At 41.6% G+C, this 26,943-nt stretch overlaps 1 protein-coding gene across 1 annotated transcript; it reads right to left on the reverse strand.

Annotated features, from left to right (window-relative positions):
• Positions 1–6,924: 6,924 nt before the first annotated feature.
• On the reverse strand, positions 6,925–17,563 carry RHOU (ras homolog family member U). Its single transcript, XM_054979819.1, has 3 exons — positions 16,629–17,563; positions 14,274–14,332; positions 6,925–10,465 (listed from the first exon to the last, which is right to left on the reverse strand). The coding sequence occupies exons 1-3, from the start codon at positions 16,939–16,941 to the stop codon at positions 10,010–10,012; spliced, it is 828 nt and encodes a 275-aa protein (XP_054835794.1). The 5' UTR covers positions 16,942–17,563; the 3' UTR covers positions 6,925–10,009.
• Positions 17,564–26,943: the final 9,380 nt, after the last annotated feature.

The following is a 26,943-nucleotide window of genomic DNA, read 5'->3' on the forward strand; positions in this document are numbered from 1 at the left end:
GATTAGAAAAATACACAAAAACATCGACAAGGCAATAACTTTATTAAAACCTATCACAATATTCAAAAAGTAGCAAACAAGTGGTTGAGGTCACCAGAACTCTTCTTCAAGCTGGATGCTAAGCTAAACAAAAGGTAAGGGAGAGAAAAGGGATGTTGCTCAGCAGAATGGAAAAGCTGCTGTTAAGAGGTGTGTGCTGAGAAAAGTTGTTTCAGTTTTGAATCTGGGATTTTCAAACTATTTACTGTTTGACTCAAAATCTGTTGTTGTTTTCATTATCATGACTGTTGGATCTATTCTTTGCAGTGAGGCTCTCAAGGTTCTTTGGAGCAGCTGTTTTTGCAGGTAATGGCACAAAACACAGTCCTTCCACTAAACCATCGACCCAATGAGTTTGAGCAAACACCATAGGATTCGGTGTTTATGGACCCCAAAGAATGCTTGGGGAAAGCTCCAAAGCAAGTGTTGGCTGCATATGCACACACTGTTTTTTTTGAGGGGGGTTGGGGAAATGAGACTCTGGGGCAGCTGTTTTTGCACTTAACCCAAAACCACATTGGTCATTAGATCTCCTTCCTCTAAACCATCGATCCACCGACTTTTCTCAAGTACACTACACACATACACACACACACACGAACAACAAACCCTAAAGAAGGAGAGTATCAGTAGGTGCACACTATGGCAGGAAACTCACTGGAAAAGCAGTAGCTGGGCAGTGCTGGCAGATTGGCATCCAAGCAGGAAAACACTCCAACCAGTGCAGCAGGTCAAAATTTTAAAAATCCTGCTTTTTCTTCACTTTTTCGTAGTGATAATGCCAATAAATTATTACCTTTGTGCCCTGCTGTTGCCTGGTGCTGCCACGTTTCCTTGTGCTTTGCAGTTTCGTTCCAATGATGAGAGTGGCAAATCCTTCCCTTTGATGCTCAGTGTTCTGCTGCAAAACAGAGCATATGTTTTCTTGCATTGATTGCTGCGAATCTCCATTACCCACGTGCAGGCAGGCAGCATGATTGTCTGAACCACCACCTGTCCAAACAGACCTGTTTTTTCCATATGTTTTCCTTTTTCTGTGACAGGATTAGTTTTGAAAGGGTGGAGTAGGCTTAAGCTTGGCATGGAGAATTTTTTTATATAGATGCACATTCCCCATTCCCTCCAACTGGATTAAACTAATATTTCTGAAGCCAATAGGCAGGGAGGGGTTGGTGTTCCTCCCCTTACAAGGACCTGATTGGCAGGGAGACGATGCCATTTCCTGGGTAGCACAAAAAATGCATTCATGTGTATTGTGCACATTCCCCCTTCCTGTCAATGAAGTTAATTAGGTCACATAACATAAAGTAAGGTTTCTCTCCCCTTGAGATCCAATTGGTAGCCAACGCTGAAAGGAACACAAGATGCTAACGGTCCAATGCCTGCCTGCCTGCCTGCCACCGCCACTGCATATTAAGAACTGAAATGAAACGCACAAACTTTTCAGTAGGAGGATGTTTTATTTTCATTTCCTATATTTGGTTCACTGTTTGAGAAGCTGCTTTACCAAAACAGAACAGCAATTTCTGTATGTATTTCTGATTTTTTCGTTCTGCACACCCCTAGCTGCTTTCTGCAGTATTAATGCCTTGATTTAAACAAAATTCTGGCTGAAGGAAAAGCAGTCACTCCCGGGATTTTGCACTTACATTTAAACTGGGGTGTTACAACTGTGTGTGTGTTACATTTAAAACAGCCTAAAAGAACCATAGTATCAGTAATGCAAAACACTTACCCAAAGACTTTACACTCACATACAATTGCCCCCTGGGCCCTGTAGTTCTCCTAGAATTATAGCTGATCTCCAGGCCACAGAAACCAGTTCCCCTGGAGGAAATAGCAGCTTCAGAGGGCAGAATCTATGGCATCATATCCCTACAGAGCTCCTTCTCCTCCCCAGACTTCACCCTCCCCAAATCTTCAGGAATTTCCTTAGCCAGAGCTGGCAACATTTCTGTTAAACTGGGCTGCAGCACCCATAGCTTTTGCCCCACCCAGTATCATGTTTAAATCAGATCTGAGAGTCTTATGTTGGATGTAGGAAGTCTTACCTAGGAGGCTAAGCCATGGACCCCCCAACATGGCTGTCCTGAGCACCATGGTGCATGCTAATGAATTTCCTGCTGCCCACTTCCTTCTTCCCTAAAGCAGCTTTTCCAGAAAGCAGAGATAGTCCTGGCATTCCTCCATCTCACTGGAGAAGGTGGTTCAAAGGACCCCAGGAGGCCTCACCTTTGTGTATCTAGGGAGCACTCATTCAGAAACATCTGCATCCATCATAGGAATATACTCAGCTTGCAAAGTCTCGTCATTTCATAATTGGCCTCGTCCGTGTAGCAGCTGTGGCACTCATTTGTTCTCAATATTCCCAAAGTGCCCACATGTTCAATAAGAGTGGAGGCCCCTGGGCTAGGCTGTGCCAGGTACATGACAGATCTTAGACTGAATTAAAGACTACTTGGATAGGGAGACAACAACAGGTGCATGGTTTCCAAAGTGGGCTTTAGTCCACAAAAGTTTATGCTGAATTAAATTATCTTATTCTTCAAGGAGTCGCACTCTCACCTGCAAAGTTAACACTTTCCTTCACAGTGCAACAAACTAACAGGGCTATCACTCTGAAATGTTGCCCCTTTGAAAATGTAAAAGCCCACAGTTTTTCAGATTTGTCTCTAGCAGATGGTTAAATACAAAGAAAAAGAGAGCCAATGTGATGTAAGGGCTAGAAAGGCGGACTAGGATCCAGGCAAACCAGGTTCAATTTCTCACTCTGTCATGGAAGCTCACTGGGTGACTTTGGGCCCATCACATACACTCAGCCTGACCTACCTCCCAGGGTTGGTGTGAGGGAAAGAACAGAGGACAGGAAAATGATGTAAGCTGTTTTGGGTCCCCATCAAGGAGAAAGGTGGGGTATAAATGAAATAAAATTTTAAAAAGACCCCTAGAAATGACTCTTGGTACCTAGCACTTGGACTGAACGGGACTTCCTGTAATAAACTGAAACACCTAAACAGGAACAGAGTGGTTGTTGTGGGTTTTCCGGGCTGTATTGCCGTGGTCTTGGCATTGTAGTTCCTGACGTTTCGCCAGCAGCTGTGGCTGGCATCTTCAGAGGTGTAGCACCAAAAGACAGCCCAGAAAACCCACAATCATTGTTCTCCGGCCGTGAAAGCCTTCGACAATACAGGAACAGAGTGGATATTAAACCTTGCTCAAGCTATTGGTGCTGAGAATACAGAAGAGGGAGAAATAATCCTTGGGCCCTGAACAGATCCATCTGGAAAAGACAGAAAAGAGACAAGGGCCAAGAAGGGGTCTGGGAAACAAATGAGATGGATTGTGAGGAATGGAGCTGATTATTTAGGCATCTGACAAATATATTCTGATATTCCTGACTTTGAAGGAAACAGTGAATTTAGCTAGAGAGGGTGTATGCTGGACTAGATGAAGGATGTCAGGGCTTTCATTGTCGCTATGAGGATCAGCACTCCTTATCCGCCCTGAGCCTGCGAAAGCAGGGAGGGCGGAATATAAATTAAATCCACAAATTTTATCCTTTATTTTAGGTTTGATCCAGAGAAAATCCCCAGGTACATGTGGTAGACTAAGAACTTGCCATTTTGAGGCAGCCATCTTAGAGAATGCTGTATGGCCACCACATCATGGCCATTTTATATCTTCTGAAAAACAGAGCAAATGAGATGCCTTGCAGGGGTACAGCTGTTCCTTGACAATTACTGGAAAGAAGTTTTGAGTTTACCCAGACTTCTTCAGCCTTACATATTTCCTGCAAAAACTGAATAGCTGATTCTGGTACTCAGACAAGAACTGGGGGGAGCGGAGCCTACAAAGAGCTCAGAGGTAGAAATGGAACCTATATAGTGTTATGTCTGGAAATGCAGCCCAGTGGTTTTTGGTGGGTCTGGGCAATAAGAGCACAACACTTCTTAGGACAGCCAGCAACAGAGCTCAGCACAAAAGTTGTTTATTATGTAAGTTATACAGTAGAGGCGACAGGTTCAAATGAGCAGATGTGTTGGTTTGCAGCAGAACGGCAAGATTCAAGTCCAGTAACACTTTCCCTCTAATGAAGGGAATTTTGAATCTCAAAATCTTGTATTTTGGAAACCATACAGACCTTTAAAGTGCTACTGGACTTATATCTAGCAGAGGCACAAATATTGCTGAATACAGGGTGAAATACCATTGCCCCTTGGTTTTCTGGCAACTGTAGAAAAGCATAAAACAAAAGGTATAGCTCATTTTCCACCAATCTGTGGACAACCTTAGTTAGTTGGCTACCCGAGAGATCAATAATCTTGGATTTAAACTCTAGAAATGATGACATTAACAAAATAAATCTACCATCAATTATTGGTGTAGTCCTGGTCAAATCAGCTTTCAACATTTCTTTCCATTTCCTCTTATCAAATGAAAGTGGGATTGTTGGTTGTTGTGGGTTTTCCAGGCTGTATTGCCGTGGTCTTGGCATTGTAGTTCCTGACGTTTCGCCAGCAGCTGTGGCTGGCATCTTCAGAGGTGTAGCACCAAAAGACAGAGATCTCTCAGTGTCACAGGGGATTTATTGGTCATTTGGGGACTTGAAAGACTGCATAAAAATATTCAGTACCGGAAACAAAAAGTAGTGAACAAATTGTTATTAAAAGAGCCTTACTTACATATCACCAAAATATTTTATAAAGGAGTTCAACTAAACATATTGGACTTGCACTTCATTCTTCTCTATTGCTTCTATATATACTGTGAATAAGCTTGAAATGCAGCAGAATAATTTAAAAGCAAAGGTTTATCAGGGTCATTCTAACAAGACCCTTGATGCTGAAAAAATGCGGATTAACATTTATAGTTAAATCAAAAAGAGTCCAGTAGCACCTTTAAGACTAACCAATTTTATTGTAGCATAAGCTTTCGAGAATCAAGTTCTCTTCGTCAGATGCATGATACAGAGACTGATGCATGCATCTGACGAAGAGAACTTGATTCTCGAAAGCTTATGCTACAATAAAGTTGGTTAGTCTTAAAGGTGCTACTGGACTCTTTTTGATTTTGCTACCATAGACTAACACGGCTAACTCCTCTGCATTTATAGTTAACAAATTCTTTGAGGCAGCAGATGAAAATATTTGGACAGGAGAATCCAAATGAACAGAGTACAGCACCAGCTCCAGGAGTCTTTTCCCATGACACATTTAACCCCTAGGTTTAGGATTTTTTAGATCAAAAATATTCTAAGGGAGACCACTTCTCCTAATCAGACAACAATTAATCACCATTTTCCTTAGGAAACATCCTGACTGACTTCAAATATGCTAAGCTTTTAAAAGCATTTTGAAATAGTATCTTTCAGTCAGACCACACCCCTAATTTGATTTGCTTGTCCAGTTATTCAAAGCATGGGCCTGAGGAGGAGGAGGAGAAATAAAAATATTACTAATAATTTATGCACAACACATTTAAGTACACTAACAGAGCAATCTTAAACCCAGATTTCAATGGGCTTAAATTGAAGTAGCTTTGTTTAGGATTGCACTGAAAATGCTTTACAGTCTGGTTTCACTCATCTTCAGAGTTTTGTGAAATAGATTTTTAGCGTTTCCATTTTACAGTGAGGGAACCTGTACTAATAACAAATAACTTGCTCAAAGTCTACATTGATACAGAGCTAATTTTTTTTAATTCCAGTCTTCCAGAGGGCCACATAAATGTTCCCTTCAAGTGGACTGCACCAACTCTAGAGTAAAGGGAGCAATCACCAGTTTGGAAGTGGACTGTCTCTCAGACACCAGTTCTGAAGGGAGACTTGTTTCTCATTTTGCTACACTACTGGCTGCGGTATTAATCTGCCCCAACCTATTTTAGGATTTTTAAAAGAAAAGGAAATGCAGTGCACAATTTAAGCACCAACAATGAAATTGACAGGAGCCCATGAAATAGTCCCCTTAGGACATGCGAGTGGCCTCATGCTGGCTGAGGGTTATATAAGCAGAAATCACTTGACAACTGGGGGGAGGGTGGTGGTAAAACAGGCAACGAACACAGAGAGAAGGGTTTTATAAAGGGGGAAAAACTCATGTTGATGTCATTCTCACAGAGAACTTCACTTTTTAAAAGTATACCCTAACACATTGAAAACAAAAGTAAATCTCATAAAACATACTGGATGGCAGACTACAGTAAACCCCTCCAACTCAAAGTTGCAAATTACTTGTGATTTTTAAAAGGAATATTCCTTTTAAGTCTAGATTGATATTGTGCAACCTCCAGAATACTAGAATCTGGAAATATTATTAACAGTGTAATTCTAAGCCATGTTTCATTCTTCTAAATCCATTGAAGTCATTGGGCTTAGAAAAGTATAGCTCTGTTTAGGATGGCACTGCAAATCACTTTATTCTTAAGTACCTAAGTAAATGGCTTCTTACAAGTTAAAGCACTTTTTAAGAAAAAAGCCGCAAGGTGCTGCCTTTAAAAGCATTGTTGCTCCAAGCTTTATGAAACTGGCTTGTTGCTTATGGAATGTGCCCTTCCACTTCTGCCTTGCTGCCAATAATAAACAGGGAAAGTTGAGTCCCTAGCCAGCCAGTATTGTGTTCCTTCTCAACTCTTAATTCAAAATTAATTTGTCCATCTTTTGTTCCCATTTTACAAAGAAGCAAGAGAGAGCCCTGGGGTCGGGGGTAGAACTTGGCCTTTGCATTCAATCTAAGTATCTATACATCTAAAATAATGCCAGAGCATAGTATATAGGAATCCAGATGTTTAAGTTCTAGCCATTCTGCATACCTTATTGACCAAATGCAACCAACTTACCATATGCAAAAGTTTTATATGCAATGGAAAATGATTTTCCAGGCTGCAACGCAGGAGCCAACACATTTTTATTGAATTAGGTTAGTTTCATCCAGCAGAAGTTTCCACTGCATTTTGCAGCAGTATATGTGGATCATGGTACCTCAGTCCCACAAATTTCAGGATTTATTTATATATCAACATTTTCTTTAAATAGGTCAGCAACTGCATTCTAAGTGACTTTATCAAGACCATCTAACTAATGAGAGCCTTAGGAAAAGGCACCTGTTAGTCACAGGTTTGGATACATCCCAGGATTAACTTTTTTTGAAAAGCTCCTATTGTTGAATTTAGTTAGTATTTATTTGAGATACTTACTAAGGATAAAATTTCTGTATGTGACTTCTAGGCTATGCAGTCAAGGAATTCAAGTTGAGTTTTACCCCAACTGCTTTTTTGTATTGGCCTTAGTAATAACATACTCTATATCAGAAGAACATCTCCAAGGCTTAAGCGTCATTAAATGATATTAAAATTGGCATCGCTGAAGGAAACCACACATTGGCATGATAACGGACATGTTATGCAATCTAGGAAGAGGTTTTAAAAACTGGTTAGGAACAAGCATGGACAAAATTAAGCAGAGTGTATTGAATTGTGAGCGTATTCTGTTGACACTTGCATTTCCTTTATAACCTTTATTGCTATTTAATTTTCCTATCCTCTTTTGTGACCTACATGGGCTTGGTTATCAGAAATGATAACTGTAAATCATCTCAAAAAGAGCAGAAATGATTCAGAGTTTAAATTACGCTGTGAATTTAGTAAACACGTAAGTCATTTCATTCTCTCATCATTTCCATCTGAAAGGAACTATGTACACTGTGGGTTATATGTGCACTGTGGGTTATTCTTACATTTATTTGTCAATTGTATACATTTACTGTATGTATTAAAGATATAATGCAATACTGCAGATGAATAAATAGGGCAAGAGAGGCAGTTGCTAGTTTAAGGTTACTACCAACATTAACAAAGGAAACATGCCCTATTAACCTACTAAAGCTGGAAAAAATTCAAGATCCATCATCATATATTTAGTCATAAATTTTTTAAGCATCTCCCAGGGGGTGAAAGTATGTTTCAAACTCCTGAATTGGATCTTTCAGCCATTAGGCAACTAAAGGTCTTTCCCCCCCTTTTTTCCCCAGGCAGTACCAGAGCCCTGAATTCCACTGGCACATCTCACAGACGAGAGACAGGGAAACAAGATAAAATAACATGAGAACTCTTACCTAGATTCTATTCATTTTCCTAGACCTTGCACATGAGAAATTGTCCACAATATCCTGAAATAAACACTAAGGCTATTGCAACCCTCCCCTGACAATACAGAAAGAAGAATCAACGATGTTTATCCAACAATGCTATTCCTCTGATGGAACAGCACTTCTGTTTGCAGAAAAAGGGGCAGAGATTTCTACCAGTTCCCCAAGACACCCCCCTTTGCCCCTGTGCTATTCCTCAGGGTTCACTTGCCCTCCCAAGAACAAAGTGTGGGGGGAGAGTGGGGGTGGGGGAGGAAGCAGAAAAGTTTCACTCTGCAAACTCTACAGATGGTTGAATTCATGCCATAACTTAAGGCTTGTACACTCATTTTGCTTTAGTTTAGGTTACTGAATTCATTGTAGAAATAGCCCCATGACGACCTACCTGTGTTCTTAATATAATTAATCCACTTAAAGAAACTTGCTAAATTTTATGGGTTTTTTTAACTGTTTCAAAAGGGATTTAATCACCAAAACCTGTTGTGTGTCCACGTACATTTTTTTCAAAAGGCTCTATTTTTCACACATGAAAACTCAGGAAAAAGTGGTGCATTTGAATCAAGGCCAATTCATATGGCCATGTCATTACACATACCAATACTATACACACTAATTTAGAAAACGGGTCTATTGGCTTCAGTGGATTGATTTCAAAGTGTTTTGGATTAGAGCCATAAAGGCATCACCTTATGATATCGTCACTTGCTTTACATGAACAAGTACTGAATTCAGTACTGATAAGGCTCTGCTCTGTCTGCAAAGATCCAATCCCCCCTCCTCTGCCATTAAGCTCACTGGGCCATATACTGTCTCTCAGCCTAATCCATCTTCAAGCTTGTGAAAGTAAAATGGAGGAAGTATGCTACCCTGAGTGCCTTGGAGGACAGATGAGATGAAAATGCAATAGATAATAAATGTGTCCAAGATGTGTCACTGTACGGCACCTGACAGTGTGAAAGGGGCTATAACGTGATAATTTTTCCTATCATTTAAAAACCATTGAGCTCCTCAGTACAAGGAACTCATACATTTCATTGATATTTTGTGCAACCTCTTTAAGAAAACCACAAAAGATTTACATCTTTTATAAACGGATCAAAGTGAGTGGTCATGGGATCTCTATAAAGAAAAAAGAAATCGGCAGCTATTCAAAACATCAGAGTTCAAAAACCATTCTCCAGGTGTGTACCTCACATCCTGTAAAAGGGACCAGCAAGCCAGGAGTCTACAAATAAGACCACATATGGAAGCAGCAGAGCATGTTAGACATCCCTACACTGTGCATGAAGTAGGCACATCCCCTTTAAAAAAACATTTGGATTTATGCGCAAATTCTGTTAATTCATCAGTTCTGTAGATGTTTCTGGAATACATCAGAAGACCAAAGACTGAGAAGCATGTTGAGGGAGAAACAGCTTTTAAAGCTAAATTTTGTAAGAGGCACACATTTTTTTTTAAAGGTATCCATCCGTAGAGCTCCATATTTCTGTAGTCCTTTGCTGATGCCCAGGAGCCTGCTTAGCAAAGGCCTGGCTCCTCCTCCCATTTCCTCTGATCAGTCAAGTCCTCAGGACAGCTTTTCAGGTCCCAAACTTGTGGTGTGCTTTACTTTGATGGGAGAGCAAACACGAAGGAGCTCTGATCACTCAACCTGACATCCAGCCACCAGCTCCCTCTCATTTCTGCATCTCTTCTCCCAATGAAGGCCATTAGCATTATGTGCATGAACATCCCTTAGTCTGTGCACTGAGATATAGAGGTTTTGAGCTAATATAGCTTCTAATTGCTCTTGGCATCAGACTGCTGTTTCTGAAGTCTTTGCAAATGTACTATACAAGACAGCAGTACTTTTTCCACCAGGACTTGGAGAGATTTTTCATTTTGTCCGGAGTTCTGCTTTTCGATTTCTTTGGCTGTTGCTGGGTATCCGAATACTGAATGCCAGCAACAATGGCTGCATCAAAGACTTCTTTGAGGTTTTTCTGAGTCAAAGCGGAGCACTCGATATAAGAGGCAGCTTTGATTTCCTCGGCACAGAGCCTTGCGGCCTCCTCTGCCACTGGCTTTTCTTTGCATTTGTCTAACTCAATGAGTACTTTGACATCCTCCCGGAGGTCCGATTGTGTCCCAACAAGAATAATCGGTGCTTTGGGGCAGTGGCATCGGATTTCAGGAACCCACTTTTCACTCACATTCTGGAAAGAGGAAGGGCTCACCACACTGAAGCACAGCAAAAAGATGTCTGTGTTGGTGTAGCACAGTGGCCGGAGCTTGTCAAATTCATCCTGTGCAAAAGGAAATGCAATATGAATAGCCAGAGACAGTTCACTCAGCAACAAGAGTGCCTTCAAAATCTCGTAATGCAACCAACTCCTGGACAACTAAGGAATTACGTTCTCCTACATTCCCTGAGGAAATAGATTCCAGCTATCATACATAATATAAATATACCAGAACAACTTCAAAAGAGAAATTTGAGTACTATTTCTACAAGTTAAACTAGCAAATCAGGAAGATTAAGCCTTCTCCTTGATGGGCAAGCTTTCTGCAGGCAAGACATTTTTTGAGAAGGGAGAACATTCAATCATATGATCATGAGAGAAAGATGAACTCAAACTAAACCAAACTCTATGAACCGCTAAGTACAGGAACAGATGAGAACCTATCTTCTCCTCTGAGCAGAGACTAAAGGATTGGTCTCTTTAACTTACAATTTTGCAAATATAGCAGAAATACAAAATATACCAGATCTCCAACCTAAATGTGTTCCGTTCATTAGGATAGCTTTTAAAACTGAAACTAGAACAAGGCTCAACTCTCAAACTGTTTTCAGAGGGCACAAACCAACCCTAATTTTCCATTATGGTCTACTTGCTGTGTGGTTCATAGGGAGGGCTTATTTGCAACCCCATGATCTCATTTCAAGGTTCTTGCCCCCTTTCTTGGGTGTTTGAGGGATTGTCGCAACCAAGGGCAGTGTATTATACTGATACTGACTTGGGTTCCAATATTTTTTTTCCTTGGAAACTCTCTAAAAACAGGGTTTTCCTGGACCAGAGGATGACTCATGAATGATTACGAAAGACTAGTCAATCCTTTCATTTAGCATTGAGAAGAGGGATGCACCTCAGCAGGAGAGCATCTGCTTTGCATAGAGAAGGTCCCAGGTTCAATCCCCAACATCTCCAGTTAGAAGGATCCAATAGTAGGTGATGTCAAAGACACTGCCTAAGGACACTGAAGAACTGCTGCCAGTCTGTGCTGATCATGACAGATCACCGGTTTGACTCAACTCAGTAAGGAAGGTTTATGTGTTCAGGCTGACCTGATGGATTGCTTCCTGCTGCCATCACGTGAGTTGGTCCACTTCCTTATCTCAAGCTTCTTTGCTCAATGGGTACCCAGCCTTTGCCAGTGGCAAACACTGAGCTTGTGACTGTAAAGGAAGGGTAGGTGGATGGCCTACCTTGAAGTACACGAGGAAGGTTCAGGTCTAAAGGGCCTTTTGACTTCTTTATAATCTTATTTATCTGAATTGTTTAATTTTAAATATATATTTATTCACTTTTGGGTTGATTGGTTTGTTGAGAACATGGGAGAGAACATGGAGCTAAACTGATACGACTGAGGTACCAACAATGGAGACAAACCTTGACATTGTGATCAGGGAAAGCCTAGTGCAAAGGAGCCAGACGCAGTATCCAGCTTGAAGACATCAAAATAAATATGGTCCTTCAGAAGGCCACCCCTGCTATTTTAAATTCAGATTTATTATTGGCATCAGTTTTAATGAATTACACTTGACATGCATCCATTGCCAGTGACATGAAGAAAAAACGCACTGCCTTTTCTTCCCTGCTGTTACACCTCATCCTCAGGCAATTTTCATGCTGTATGTTCTCCAAACTCTTTCTAAAACGTAAAATTCATATTTGGCTTTGAAGTTTGTTCTTTTCTGGGGAATCAACCATGGATCCCAGGAAAGAGGATCATCAGTAACAAAAGGAATTTTCTACACTGCACTACTGAAGATCACAGAGGCTGCAAGAACGGCAGGTGAGGAAAGCAAATGGAGGCAAAGATTAACTCCACACTGTGCTTCCATGCTGACAGCAGAAGAAAAGCACACCAGCACAAGGCGCCCAAACAGATAGGCTTTGCCTCAGCTGTGAAGGCTTTTTAATTAAAATTCAGTGTGTTTCTCAGAGGGTCTTAAATTAACAAGTGCAAAGAACAAATACAGTCTGAAAGACTCCTCCCGTGTCAATGCTTTGTTGCCCAGCTACAACTTGCATGTTAATTTAAAAGCGTCTTGAGGTTGGGAAAGCTTTTGAAGAGTCGTGGATGTTCAGTTCTTCACAACATATTGAAAAAAACCATCCCAAGCCTTGTTCCACTTGACTACATATCTTTCTGGGGCTCTTGTGAAGGGAGGTGCTGGTTTGCAAGACCAGTCTAGCAAGCCAGAAACATTAGCTCACTTGTTTCACAGCCTTAAGCCCCCTCGACTTTGAGTCTGAACTGCAGCATGCTATACCATCCTGCAGTTCTGTGTTCCTACAGGAACTGAAGTTACAAACATTTGCACAGAGCTTGCAGGCATGAAATTAACCATTGTCACACTGATGACATCACATTGCTTGAAACTGGGAGGAGCCTGGATGATGGAGTAGAATTAGAGGTCAAGAAGAGATGGGAGTACAAAGAAAGCCCCAAGATAATCAAGGGTTCTTTTCTCATCTCTTATCTCCAGATTACAGGCTATAGAAACAATAAGTCTAGGATAAAGACATCATTAGCATTCATGACTCCACAAAACTCTCCTTAATAAAACTGAAAGGGAGGCCACGAGATGCATTTTGTCAATATATTATCCACTGCTCAATTATACTACACCAGCCAGTAGCAAAAAAGAAGGCTCTGTGCACATAATGTGAGAGGTAGTAAAATACGCTGGGATCAAATAGCTTTGCAAAATAAAAACACTGCCATACATTGCAAAGATCAGGGACTCATTTTTCAGAGGCTGAACTGTCAGTTTTAAAATCAGCCAATGAGCTGTGCCGCTTCCAAATTCACATCTCTACACTTGCACACAAATACATACTTCCTTTCATGCACACTTAAACAATACACATCACCTACCCTCACTAGCTAGCGGAGCAACAGGAGAAAGGTGCTACTGACTAGTACTCAGATGAGTCCAGCAGCACAAATAGCTCGACAAAGCATTTCTTCCTGTGCCCTCTGGATAAGGTGGGAAACCCCAGGCTATACAGAAGGAATTCAGGATGCATCCACTCCCCGTGCCAGCATCTTTCCTGAGAAAACAAACCACTGCTGACATGACTTTCTACTGTATGGTTCATGGCAGGTCCTGCATTGCTAAGTGTCCACGCAAGAATGCAGCCACTGAGCCACATGTATAACGGGGAAGCCCTAGGAGAGGAGGCTTGGCCATAGGTAAAATATGTGAGACCAACAAGGAAGGCTGCAGGAAAGTAGCAAGGGGCTAAAGGAAAAGGTACAAGAAATTCAGCCAGGCAATTTCCTGTACTCCAGGGGATGAACTTTAAAATCATAAGCTATTTAATCAAATGGGAATCCCCCCCCCACACACACACACCCCTTGCTGCCAGCTCTGCTTATCCTCACTCCAGCTCTTCTTCCCCATCTCCCCCTCCTCCTTGCCTTTCTCCTCCTGCTTATTGCCCTCTTTACCACCCTCCCACCTTATCCGGGCTGCTGCCACATCTCCACTCCCACCATCGTTTTTGCATGCCATTTTGGGTTGCTAAAACTTTCCCAGGACTTCTTTCCTGCTGCAGCAACCCAAAATGACATGCACAGCCCAGGTGTTTGCTTCTTGTTACAGCTGCACTCACAGAGACATCACTGGTCGATCTGGGGATGTTACTCAAAAACCTTTTTTTTAAAAAAAGTTAAGACATTTCTGTAAACCTAGGGATTCCCCCAGAATGCTGCATGATAGTTGTAGATCGCCCCATTTGGGGGGTGTGGCTATCCACATGAAAAACAGTCCTTCACAATTATATATACAGGAGTGATTCAAATTAAAGGAGTTTAACTAACCTGGCCAGCTGTGTCACAGAGCTGGAGCCTAACTGGTCGACCGTCTACTGACACAACAGCTGAAAGGAAAAGAAAGAGCCAATGACACAGTTAGCCATTGATGAAGAATTATGTCTTTGCTCACATTTCTCATTTACCTTTGAACTTATTCCAATTTAACAGCCTAAGAGCCAGAAGTTAATCTGTCCCCAACTCCTGGGCCTCCATGAGCTCTTCAGAGCTTTCTTAAGTAGCAAATCACTAAATGATGATGCTTCCATGGTACAAAACATGCCAACCCAAAGACCTTGTGTAGTCCCTGAGCCCCCCCCCCCCCACCGCTTGAGGATTTATTTCCTTGTCACGTTTATGTTTCCGAAGCCCTGGCACAAAAGAAGCCTCAAGCCTCCTTGGTTTAAATGACAGAGAATATAATGCAAATATTTATGTTCTCCCTTGGGAAGCTCTTCTTTTCACACTCTTTTTAGAGCTAGAGAATGTATTATTCCAGAAAAACTAGCCAGATATATAACCACATGTAATCACTGGCTACTAAAAGTGTAATTATTATTATACTGTTATAAAGATTCTCCCTACTATTCAAACAGAAAATTGTGCTTTTTTGCTTGGCAGGATTGCAGATTTATTAGTTTTGTTGCTAGCCTTTGCTGTATCAGTTTGCAATATTTGTGGCATTCAGGTATTTTAAATTATGACATTTACCTACAAGGCAAAACCAACTGCAATTAGCACACGGAGATAATGCACACCAAAAAGGTACGATCGGACTGGTCCTACTGTACTGAGAAACCCAAGCATTCAGCACAAACCACAACCACTGGACTGAGGTTTTCCTGAGCTTAAGGCAATCATGCTCTGCACACTAACTTGGGAGCAAGTCCATAATGGGCCATTTCTAAGTATCCAAGGATTGGGGCTGGGCATCCTAGATATTATGCTAGTTAAAGTAGGCCAGCTTTGGTGGCTTGTGGAATACAGACCCTGTAATGTCAGAACTGAGAATTACATTTTATAGCAATCAAGCTCACAACAAATATTTTGTATGTCTGAAAAGAGCAAACAACGAGGCTCTTACGCAAATGTTTTCTACGTTGTCAGCTCTACAAATGCACCTCAAACGTTATAGAAAAAAATGCAACTTGTGATGAAAATAAATGGGACATTTTTACAGTGTGACCCAACAAGGCACTGAGATCCTGTCCCCAAAAGACTGAAGACAGCAGCTGATGACCCAGCAGTTTCCCACTTAACACCCACCAACCTTATTAAAATTGGGGGAGATTGACAGGGGCTATTTAATTACAACAATTCACAAGGCAGGCAGCAGAGAGCTATCTATTCCCCACTGGCTCTCTGTGAAATCAATGCCCATATGACTAATGGAAGAGGAGAGGGGAAATGACTACAGAATGAACTTACTTTTTTTTTCTTCTGAACCCAAAAAGGAGAAAAGATCATGGGACACTGAAGAGATCTGTATGAAGCTTTCAAAGAATAAAGATAAAATAACCCATGGGCTCTGCACACTCAGAACTGCTTTTGAGTCAGGGATATATCCAACCCAGCCAAGCTCTTGCCTGCTCAAGTACTCTGTGCTGTATGCAATATTACAGAATAAGTATCTGCTACAGAGAAGCTTATGGATGATTATAGGCCACACTCTGCAAAACAATGAGCTACAGTCAGAATTCTCAGGCTCCCAATTTTTAAGCCACTTCAAGTTTCTAGCTTTCAGTTGGAAGCAGCTTGCAAAATATAATGGAAATCAACGGTCTAGGATCTGAAATTAGAAGGGGGTGCCAAATTTTTCTTTTGCAACAGTCCAGGACAAGTCTCGCAAATCTTTTAATCTTGGGCAGAAAATTACAGAATAAAATGCATCTACACAAGTCAACATGTAAACTCATGGCATATTTTCAGTTGGCCCTATGTTTCTGAAGGCCTTCCAAGTTGATCCAGATTATGATCTGTGATGGTTACGTCTTACCCTGAGATTCGTGGTATCTCCTTCCTTTTCCCATGAAAGACTCTATGGAGATTGAGTCATTTCTTACCCTAGTCTTCGATGTTATGAGCCCCTTCCCCGGTAAGGGGCTCCATTGGCACAACATTCCTATTCGCAGCCCCCCTCGACTTAAAAGGGCAACGCAGCTCTCCACGCTGGACGCCAGAGGAAGGGGAGCCGCCCCCTTTACAGTTGGAAGGGTCAAAGTCGACGCACGGGGGCTCCGGAGGAGAAGCGCGGTCGGTGCCTGGCTCTAGGTCCTGACACAACCAGCCTATACGACCGACGGCCATCAGGGGCAGCCCCATAAACACCTCCCACGAGGACCCTCTTTCGCTCCGACCCCTTACCTGAAAAATTGTCGAAGGCAGTGGGGATGTACTCCGTGGGGTAGCCATTGGTAGTGTAACTCACCACCAGGCTGGTTTTGCCCACCGCGCCGTCTCCCACCAGAACACACTTGATGCTGCGCCGGGGTTCCGCGCCGGTTCCTCCAGAGTCGCCGCCGCCGCCGCCAACTCCGGCCCGGCAGCGGCTTCCCAACGCCGCCCCCAACGCCGCCGCTCGGCTGCCGCGAACCCGGCGGGGAGGCACCGGGGGTACCTCGCAGCCGCCCGGCAGCGGCTTGCTGATATAACCCGTCTCTCCTTGCTGCGGCGGCATCCGCCTGACCCCGGTGAAGGAGATCCCAGAGGACGGCAGGATCCGCGGAGACAGAGCCACCGGGGGGCGACGGCGGCGGCGGCGGGCGCAGGGCACCGGGGAGGAGAGAGCTTGCTGAAAAGCAGAGAAAGCCCGACGAGCCAAGCCTCCTCCTTCCCTGGAAACCCAGGCTCCCTTGCCACCCCCCGCCTTCCAGGCGGCTCCGAAAACAGCGAGGCCCCTCTTCGCTTCCACGGCACCACGAACCTCGCAAGGACCGCTCTCCTCACAATGTGCACAGCGCTTCAGCCTTCCCAAGCGAGCCGCTTCCAGATGACATAATACGACCGAGGGAGCGGGCCGAGGAGGGCGTAGTAGACCGGCACGGGGAGGAGCCTGAGGCAGAGGTGTTGGTTGGATGGCCGGCAGGCGGCGCTCTTTGATTCCGCTCTACCTGGGCTAACGCGTGAGAAAGTCCTTGCGCTCTACCACAACTCACGGACTGCATGGAATCCTAGCTGCGTCTGGGGGAGCTTCCCATTGGCCACTCTCCTCCTCTTTCGAACGCTGAGACAATCAGGGGTCCGTCCATCTATTGGCTGAAATTTTCACAAAGCGACGACAGGCTGTGCGGGGTCTGCAAGCGTCTCCTGCTCTCCAGGCATCGTTTGGCGTTTCCTAAATAATCCTTTTTTTTTCTTCCCTCCCTTCTCGTGAACTGTCTTCCTTATCTTCCATCTCCTCTTCCTGTGTAGAACAGTTTTTTCTCACTTTTCCTCTCTTCGTCCTACCAGAGGAATATTGAAATCTCAAACACACTTAATTAGGAGGTAAATCCTATTACGGCTACTGTCGATGAACGTTTGTGGCGCTGTATGGAGCCAAAATAAATTAGGCTAAAGGGATAGTCTAAATAGGAGAGCTGCCTTTGTAATAACAGACGTCCGACAATTCCTCCCCTCCCCCATACTTTTCTGTCACGCACACAGTATATAAGCAAACATGCTTCTTCCCTCCAGGCCATTTCTTTCTCTTATCTCCCCCCCCCTCAAGGTTTAGCTGTAAAACTGTCTAATCTTATCAAAGCTCCGCCTGTTTCGCCCAGGGAAACCAAGTTTCTGAGCCAATTTATCAGTATTAATGAAACAAATGTATGAAGCAGTATACTTTAGTGGGGAGTGGGTAAAAGTTGGATCTAGATGATTTTAAACGGATCCTCATGAATTCATATGATTTTTATACTGAAACAAAAAATATTATTTTATTATATTAATAATATACAGCATGTCCTAGTCAGACAGCACCAAAACAATCATGCACCCACAATTCCTCGGTGCTGCCATGGTGCGGAAATGTGGTTTGAAAGTACGGCTCCTCGTGGATCCTCCAGATTTTTACATGGGGTCCCCCAAAACTGATCCCTCTCCCCCTCACTTTCTGAGGTCTTCCCTGTGAGAAGGATCTTATACTACTGTGTGTGTTTGCCATTGCTAGCGGTTGTGCCAGGTTGGTGATTCTGCTGGATGATTGATGTTAGAACTTGGTTCTGTTCTATGGTGTTCTCACATTGGCCCTGACTTCTTCCTGGTATCATTGAGTGACACCTGTTCTATTGGGCTTTCAACAGTGTCCTTACTTCTGTTTGGCTTTGACAAGTTTCTTTGGTTTGACATTTGTTCTGGTAGGATTCTCAGTTTTGATGTTGGTTATGTTGGGCTTTCTTGGTTTAACTTATATTGGGACTGCTTTTGGCCAGGGGTTGCCCGAGTGTGTTTGATTAAGGTATCTTAGCCCTGGAAAGCCTTGGAATTCTCCCCATAGGAAACAATAAAGAATGGCTGGAGGCAGCTTGTTCAGGGGTCCATAGAATCAGACCCCGAGGTTCAAACTTCTTGAAATTTGGGGAGACTTTAGTGGACAAGAAGGATTAGGATTCTTGCACTTTTAGTGGAGCTCGCTTGAAAAAGGCTTCCTTCAATCCCCCAAATAGTTTTCCCTGTAGGGAATAACAGCCAAATATATTTAGGATCTCCAGAAAATACATGGATCCGAATAGTGAATGGGATCCAAAGACTGGTTCCAAAGACTACTTTTTTTTCCTGCTGCTCACCCCTAATCCTGAGGGTCCTTGAGGATCCATGTTTTGGATCCGTCTATTTGTGCTGTGGAGAAACCCTGAAGTGACAGATCCCTCATATCTGTTTCAATCTGTGGCTACGGGTGCCAAAGAGGTCATCATACAAAGCAAAATTGTCTCCAAGATAATTAAAATCTCTCATATTTTGTTCAGTAATAATCAAGTTAGATTTCTACCCCCCCACACACACACCTGGAGATGTTGGAAACACTACTATGGATGGCTTCAATGGGGTAAAATGCCACAGACCCCAACCTACAAAGCCACCAGCTCCTCCAAGATAGATAAAAACTGTCAAATGGATTTCATTTGTAACGCAAGTAGATCTCAAGGTGCCACATGAAGGTGTTGGAAACCCTCCTATGGAGAAACCTAAATATAATAATACCACAGATGTCATCCTTTAAAGCTTCTATTGTCTCCTAGATAAATATAATCTATCATATGGATGTCCTTTATAATTCTGGGTTATCTCCATATGAGTTGGCAACCATAGTAAGGAGGGGCATAAATGGAGTATAATGCCTCACAGAACACCTTAGAATCCTCCAAAATGGTTAAATTCTGTCATTTGGATGCCATTTTTAATTTTGGGAAATCTTGAGGTGGGTTGGCAACCACAGTAAGGAGGGGCTTCAGAGGGGAATAATGCCACAGCCTTCTAACTCCAAAACCACCATTGTCTCCAAGATAAACTCTGTCATATGGAGTTCAGTTATAATGGAAGGAGAACTCCAAGTGTGACGTGAAGGTGTTAGCAACCATAATATGGAGGGTCCTCAATGGGGCTATAGCTGTGACCTGGATAGCCCGTGAGCCCCAGATTGGCAAATCTCAGAAGCTAAGCAGGGTCAGCCTTGGTTAGTATCTGGATGGGAGACCTCTAATGAAGTCCAGGATTGCAAAGGTAGGCAACAGTAAACCACCTTTTAGTCTCTTGCCATGAAAACCCCACCAGGGGTCACCATAAGTCAGCTATGACTTGAGGGCACTCTCCACCACCAGTGAGGTATAATGCCACCAAGGTCACCCTTGGCATTTTGTCTGCAATAATAAAAACTTGTAATTCTGGACATTTGTAATTCTGGGAGATCTCATGGTGGTTGGCAAGTGTAAGGAGGGGCCTCAGTGGAGTATAATGCCACAGATGGCAACCTCGAGTGCCGTCTGATAATTACAATATGTCATATTGATCTCACTAGTGGGCTCAGTGAGCTATAATGATACAGGTAACATCCATCTAAGCATTATTGTCACCAAGATAATTAAAATCTGTCATATTGTGTTGAGTAGTAATCAAGTTCAATCTCCAGGCCCCACCTAGAGGTGTGACAACCCTAATATGGAGGGGTGCAGTCTAGAACAATGCCAAAGAGGCCACCCTCCAAAGCTGAACCATATAAATTGAATAAATAAATCTGCACTCTGAATCAACAGGCTTCTCTTCTGAGCAGGGAAAGGGCTAGGTCTGCTACCTCCCCCCATGACCATTCCCCGCCTGGCATGAACAAACCTTTCAGAGACAGCTAGAGTTCAGCATACGGATCATATCCACCCAGCCCTCCACCATTTACCAAAACATAAAACACTAATATATAGAAAACAATCTAAGACAGACTAAGAATGTATTTTCTGTGGTCTAAGAAGAAGATATAATCAGGCTGCAATGAGAGAGACCAACAGCCCTCGCCTTAAAGAGAGGCAAGAACTGAAGCAAGAGTGAAAGATATCACCTTGACTTAATTAGTTGTAAGACACATCTGCAGCCCTTTTGATTAAAAACTACTGAGTTGGCCATGGCGTAGATGTCTCCAGACATCTGAAGAAGGGTCTCTAAGGTGCCACTGGACTAAAATCCTGCTGTTTTACTGCAGACCAACATCGCTACTCACTTAACTACTTGACTTTAGAAGTTGATTCAAAATGAAAAAAGCACTTTGGTAATGTGATTTTGCAATGTACTGTACATTCTCTCTTTTTGAAATAAAAATTATTAAATGAGACAAATAAATATACTATGGGATGTTGCCCCAATCAAATTCCTGTACCCAAGCTGTTCCTAAACCAACTTTAGAGGTAGCCACTGGTGTGTTCTTTTCCAAAGTCAGAACTCTGAAATACTGGATATTGACACTGGTTTTCTGGTTTCTTCAGTTTTTCTGAAGCATTGAACATTTTTTAATGAAATAGTTTTTCTTCCCTTTGAAATGTGTAAAATGTTTTTAAAGACAAGGTTTGGTTCAGCATATAGCATGAAAATCTTTGTTTCAGTTTTTCCAATGGAAAGTTTGGGAGGCACCCAAAAATTCCTTTTTAAATGAATGAAATGCTTTTAAAGACAAGATTGTACTCAAAACATGTAGCATGAAAAGGTCTGAGGGTTTTTTCTTGTCAAAAAACCTGGGAAATGTTGGTGAGCGCTGCATAAAACTCCTAGGAAATATGTTTTTCTTTTGGAATGAATAAAATGTGTACAGATAGCATAGGGTGCAACAGTTTGCAACTCTCTCCCCTTTCAGTATTGGGTATATTTGCAATTTTACTTGTAAAAAATAAGGCATTCATATTTTTAATTCCATAAGTGTGCCAATTAATACAATTTGTATGTGAAGTTTTTAAATGATGCATTTTATGTTAAAGCTTACAACAGTTTTAAGTTTGTTAGAAAAGTAAGCACTGCATATCTTTCAATTTTTCCCAAATTCCCATTCCCCCCCCCCCAAAAAAAATAACATGAGGGAAAAACATTTTTTTCCCTCATCGTGAGCTAAGCAATTTCCTCACCACCAATGTTCACATTCTAGCTCCCTTAGGAGCCATACTTGGAGAGTGGGAAGCTGCAGACTCAGTGGAGGTATGCCAGAGTTGTATCTTTCACTCCAGGTGACACTGAGTCCTTATTGGGCCTCTTGCCATTGCAGGGATCTGTCAGGGCTTGGAGGAATGAGACCACTTCACACAGATGCTGGGAATCTTTGAAGGCAATGCTGAAAAATTACACTAATGGTACATGTGGCTTATGCTGTATGTAATTTTCTGTGTCAAGCAGCAGAGTTATGTCTCCGATCATTGCCATTATGAGATCCTATCTTCAAGAAAAACAAGCAAGCCAAAGCAGAGACAAATCATGGTCATAGAGAAGGAGATACGATACACATCCTGGGGGCAAAGAGATGGCAACAATAGTTCTTTTGTATGAAATGAAAAAAGAATTACAGAGGTAAAATATCAGGATGGAAATACTGCAGGCTTTAGACAAAATGCCTTATGCAAGGCTCTGTTTAGCTTCAGCTTAAGAAATATAAACGTTTGACTTGTCCAGAGCTGGCCCCTGCCAATTCATCACTCCATGTCTGTGTTACATTGTCACGTATACTCCCAAGTACACTAGCCTTTTGTTTAACAGGACGATCAAGCTAGTTGTTGTGCAGCAGAAGCGTCCAGTTAAACAATTTGCACTGTGATGACAAATCAAAGACAGTTTGTTGGTGACAAGAGTTTCCAGTACTGCTAAAGGCCAATTTGTGTAGAAGGTTTGTGGCATCAACTTGTAAAGAATCCTTCCTGATCATTTGCGCTTCTAGTTAAACTGTGTGACTGAAAGAGATAATTTATTAAAAGGTAACATTGATTCGGAGACTGGAACCCAAAGAATCACCCAACTTGTTTTGCATGCCCTGGAGAATTAACCAGTGATTCTTGGTTCTTGCAGTGTTGCATGCCAAAATTCTATTGAAACTGAGCAGACTTTCATTTCTGATGTAGCCTGGAATTCTGCAGGGAAAAAAGTCAAAAGTTTTGCAGAACATATCAAAGGCTTTGGGTGCTCCTAAGGAAGCTCTTTAGATGCTGGCTTTATTTGTGAGTTTATATTTGACCTTATCTATAACGTCAGTGGTGAACTGCAATAGATAGGTGCTATCCCCATGTATTTCAGTGGGATTTGGAAATACATGAGGCAGACTAGGATTGCATCCTAAATCAGGCCAACAATAAAGCAGGAGGAGGAACAGACTGTGCTGTTAATGGCTTTCTATATAGTATTCATACGTACTGTGTTAGAGCACCTGGTCAAATGGTTGCATAGAGTCCTTTTGTATTCCTGTTGCAAAGATTACATCAAGAGGCTTTTGAACCCATTACAATTCATAAATATACCAAATACTCTCTGGGGTTTGAACTGTATAGACACATTGCAGAATATAAACAATTGAATGAAGTAGAGATAACTCAGATCCTTGCATTAATGTGTGGATACATCTGTGTGGTTAACACTAAAATGATGGGTTGTTGTCAATAGGTGAATGACTGCTCTATCTCACACTTCTGCCTGATCCCAGGGCAGCTGTAGAAACCCTGGACCTTTTTGAGTTGGCTGCAGGCTAAAAAACTGAAGCTTAATCCTGACAAGATGCAAGTGTTACCGGTGAGCTGAATGTCTGACCTGGGATTTAAACTGTCACTCATTTTGGATGAAGTTGCATGCCCCTTACAGGAACACCCCCATAGTCTGGGGGTGCTCTTGGGACCCACGCCTACAGCTGGATAAGGCAGCTGTAGCCAGGAATGCCTTTTACCAGTTGTGGTTAGCCAGTTATAGCCTTTCCTGGGCAGAGAAGATATGATCACTGTGGTATATGCTTCTGCATCTAAATTTGATTACTAAAATGTGCTGTATATGAGGCTGCCCTTGAAAAGTGTTCAGAAACTTCAACTGGTGCAAAATGCTACAGACAGAATACTGACTGCAGTGGGTCATAGGGATCATAGCATTTCAGTCTTGGCCCATCTACACTGACGCACAATTCAAGATGCTCATGGGAACCTTTAAAAGCCCTATATGATTTGGGACCAACATATCTGGTGGACTGCCGATTCCCTTATGAACCTGCTCAACCACTGCAGTAATCTTCAGAGGCCCTTCTTTGGGTGCCCCTACCTTTTAAGATTGGATGGGTGGCAAGCCCAGAGAGGGCCTTTTTGATTGCGGTACTAAAATTCTGGAACTCTGTCCCCAGACATTTGTCCCCTTCTGTGGCCATCTTCCACCAGAGAATGAAAATGTTTTTTTTTGTAATGTTTGGCATTCACTCAGTGATTCCTTCCTTCCTGACCAATGTTTTACTAGTTGTTTTTAATGTCTTTGTATGGATTTTAGCTCTGGTTTTAATTGTTTTAATAATGTGTTGTTGAGGAGTTCTTGGTTTTAATGATTTTAAAATGTGATTTTATTATATATATTTTTGTTTGTTAGCCACCTTGGGGGCCCTTGTGACAGCAGAAAGGCAGAATATAAATTTTGTAAATTAAAAAAAGCTGCAAAGAAGCTGTGAGAATCAGTATGATGTAGGGGTGTGTCAGAAGAGGATCTGGGAGATGGAGATTTGAATCCCCACTCTGTTGTGGAAGCTTGCTGGGTAACATTGGGTTATGGGCCAGTCATACATTCTAATCATAACCTACCTCACAGGGTGATTGTGAGGATAAAATGGAGGAGGGGAGAATCATGTAAGCTGCTTTTGATCCCTACTGGGGAGAAAGGTGAGGTATAAATGAAGTTAAAAAGATCTCGTCAATTCCAAAATTATCTGATTCCATGAAATAATATTTGCCATTAACCTGTGAAACAAATCAGTTTGCAAGTTTCATGTGGTAAAGCCAAAGTTTTTTTTTTTTTTATAAAAATTTTTATTGGATTAGACACATATAAAATTTATTACAATCACGTTCCCTTAAATTTTCCAATTCTAACCCCCTCCCTTTCCCCCCCTTTTGTTGACTTCCAACAGTTTTCCAACCCCTTATCTATTCTCCCTCTACTCATTTCAAACTTATTATGCTTATTATAATATACTTTCAAACTCTTCTAAGCTTATCTATAGTAACATAGTGCTATCTCTAATTCCCTTTCTTCAATAATAATAATAATAATCATCATTTTGATAGTCTGTACTCTATCTTACTCTTTCTAATTACTTCAAAATGGGACAAACAATTTGTCCCTCTTTATGCATAACTTCAAATACTTCTATAAACATTGCATACATTTATTATAAATCAATCAATTTGACTTATACTCTGTATGTTACTCTTTACTTTCTTTTACATATCTTATCCTTTTTAATTAACTAATTTCTCCATTATAAAACTATCCAACAAACAATTTATGTACACGTTCAGCATAAGTCTATCAATTAGACCCACATTCTGTATGCTAATGTATATTCATTCTCCATTGTACAGTTATCTACTAGCATAAAAAATTAATTAAATTCTATCCTTATAATCCTTATGATAATAACACTATTAATACCCAACTATTCATACTGATCAAATAAAATAATTGCTTAGAATTTTTTCACTTAACTCTCTCCCTCCGGTATAGTCACTCCCCTCTCCTTTTATTATATTTCAGTAATTATCGAACTGCCACAGTCCTCCCACCTCCCATTTTTTCACCAAATATCGTTTCAGCCTCTCCCAGTCCGTGTTAAACTGTCCCGGGTCAAGGTCTCTCAATTTTCTTGTAATTTTATCCATCTCCGCCATGTACAGCAATTTATAAATCCAGTCCTCAATAGTTGGCACTTCTTGTACTTTCCATTTCTGCGCATATAAAAGTCTAGCTGCTGCTGTCATGTAAAATAACAATGTCCTGTGTTGTGCTGGAATGTCTTCCATTCCCAAGTTCAGTAGCAGGAGTTCTGGGTTCTTATTAACTTGAAATTGTAAAATCTCACTCATTACTCTTATTATTTCCCCCCAGTACTGCCTAGCTACCTCGCAAGTCCACCACATGTGATACAAAGATCCCTCATGCTTTTTACATTTCCAGCATTTATTAGACATATTCAAATTCCCTAGCGCAATTTTCTTTGGTGTCAAATACCAACGGTAAATCATTTTATAAAGATTCTCTTTGATACTGGTGCATGTCGTAGTCTTCAATGTATTTTTCCACAAATATTCCCACGCCTCCATTGTTATTTCTTTATTAAAGTTTATAGCCCACTTCACCATTTGCACTTTAACTACTTCATCTTCCGTATACCATTTTAACAGTACTTTGTAAATCTTAGAGATTTCCTTTTTTTCTTCTTGTAGAATTACTTTCTCTAAATCTGAATTCTCCATTCTTATCCCTCCCTTCACACAGTCCGAGTAGTAAAGATCTCTAACTTGTCTATATTGAAACCAGTCATAATTTGGAGACAACTCTTGTTGCGTCTTTATTCTTATTTTAGAAGATTCTATTCGCGTTATCTCCTTATACGTTAAGCACTGTTGTTCATTATCAACCGTTCTCGGATCTATTACTTCATATGGAACCACCCAGGAGGGAATTCCTTCTTGTAGGTAGTCTTTGTACTTCTTCCAAGTTGTGAAGAGGCTTCTCCGAATGTAATGGTGCAAAAACATAGAATCTGCTTTTACTTTGTCATACCATAAGTATGCATGCCATCCAAATAATTTTTTATATCCCTCTAAGGCCAGCAATTTGCGATTTTTCAGCTTCATCCAATCTTTCAACCATACCAAACAAATTGCATCGTAATAAAGTCTCAAATTGGGCAGTTGCATTCCACCTCTCTCTCTTGCGTCCTGTAATACTTTCATTTTCACTCGAGGCTTTCTGCCTGCCCACACAAATTCCGATATTTTCCTCTGCCATTTGTCAAACTGCTTAGAGTCCCTAATGATTGGTATTGTCTGTAACAGAAACATCACTCTTGGCAACACATTCATCTTAACTACTGCAATTCTTCCCAACCATGACAGATTCAATCTATTCCATTTAATCAAATCATGCTCTATTTGAGTCCATAATTTCTCATAATTGTTCTTGAATAGATCTATATTTTTTGCAGTCAGTTCAATTCCCAAAT

This window comes from Eublepharis macularius, chromosome 1, assembly GCF_028583425.1.
Source record: "Eublepharis macularius isolate TG4126 chromosome 1, MPM_Emac_v1.0, whole genome shotgun sequence".
NCBI classification, from domain to species: domain Eukaryota; kingdom Metazoa; phylum Chordata; class Lepidosauria; order Squamata; family Eublepharidae; genus Eublepharis; species Eublepharis macularius.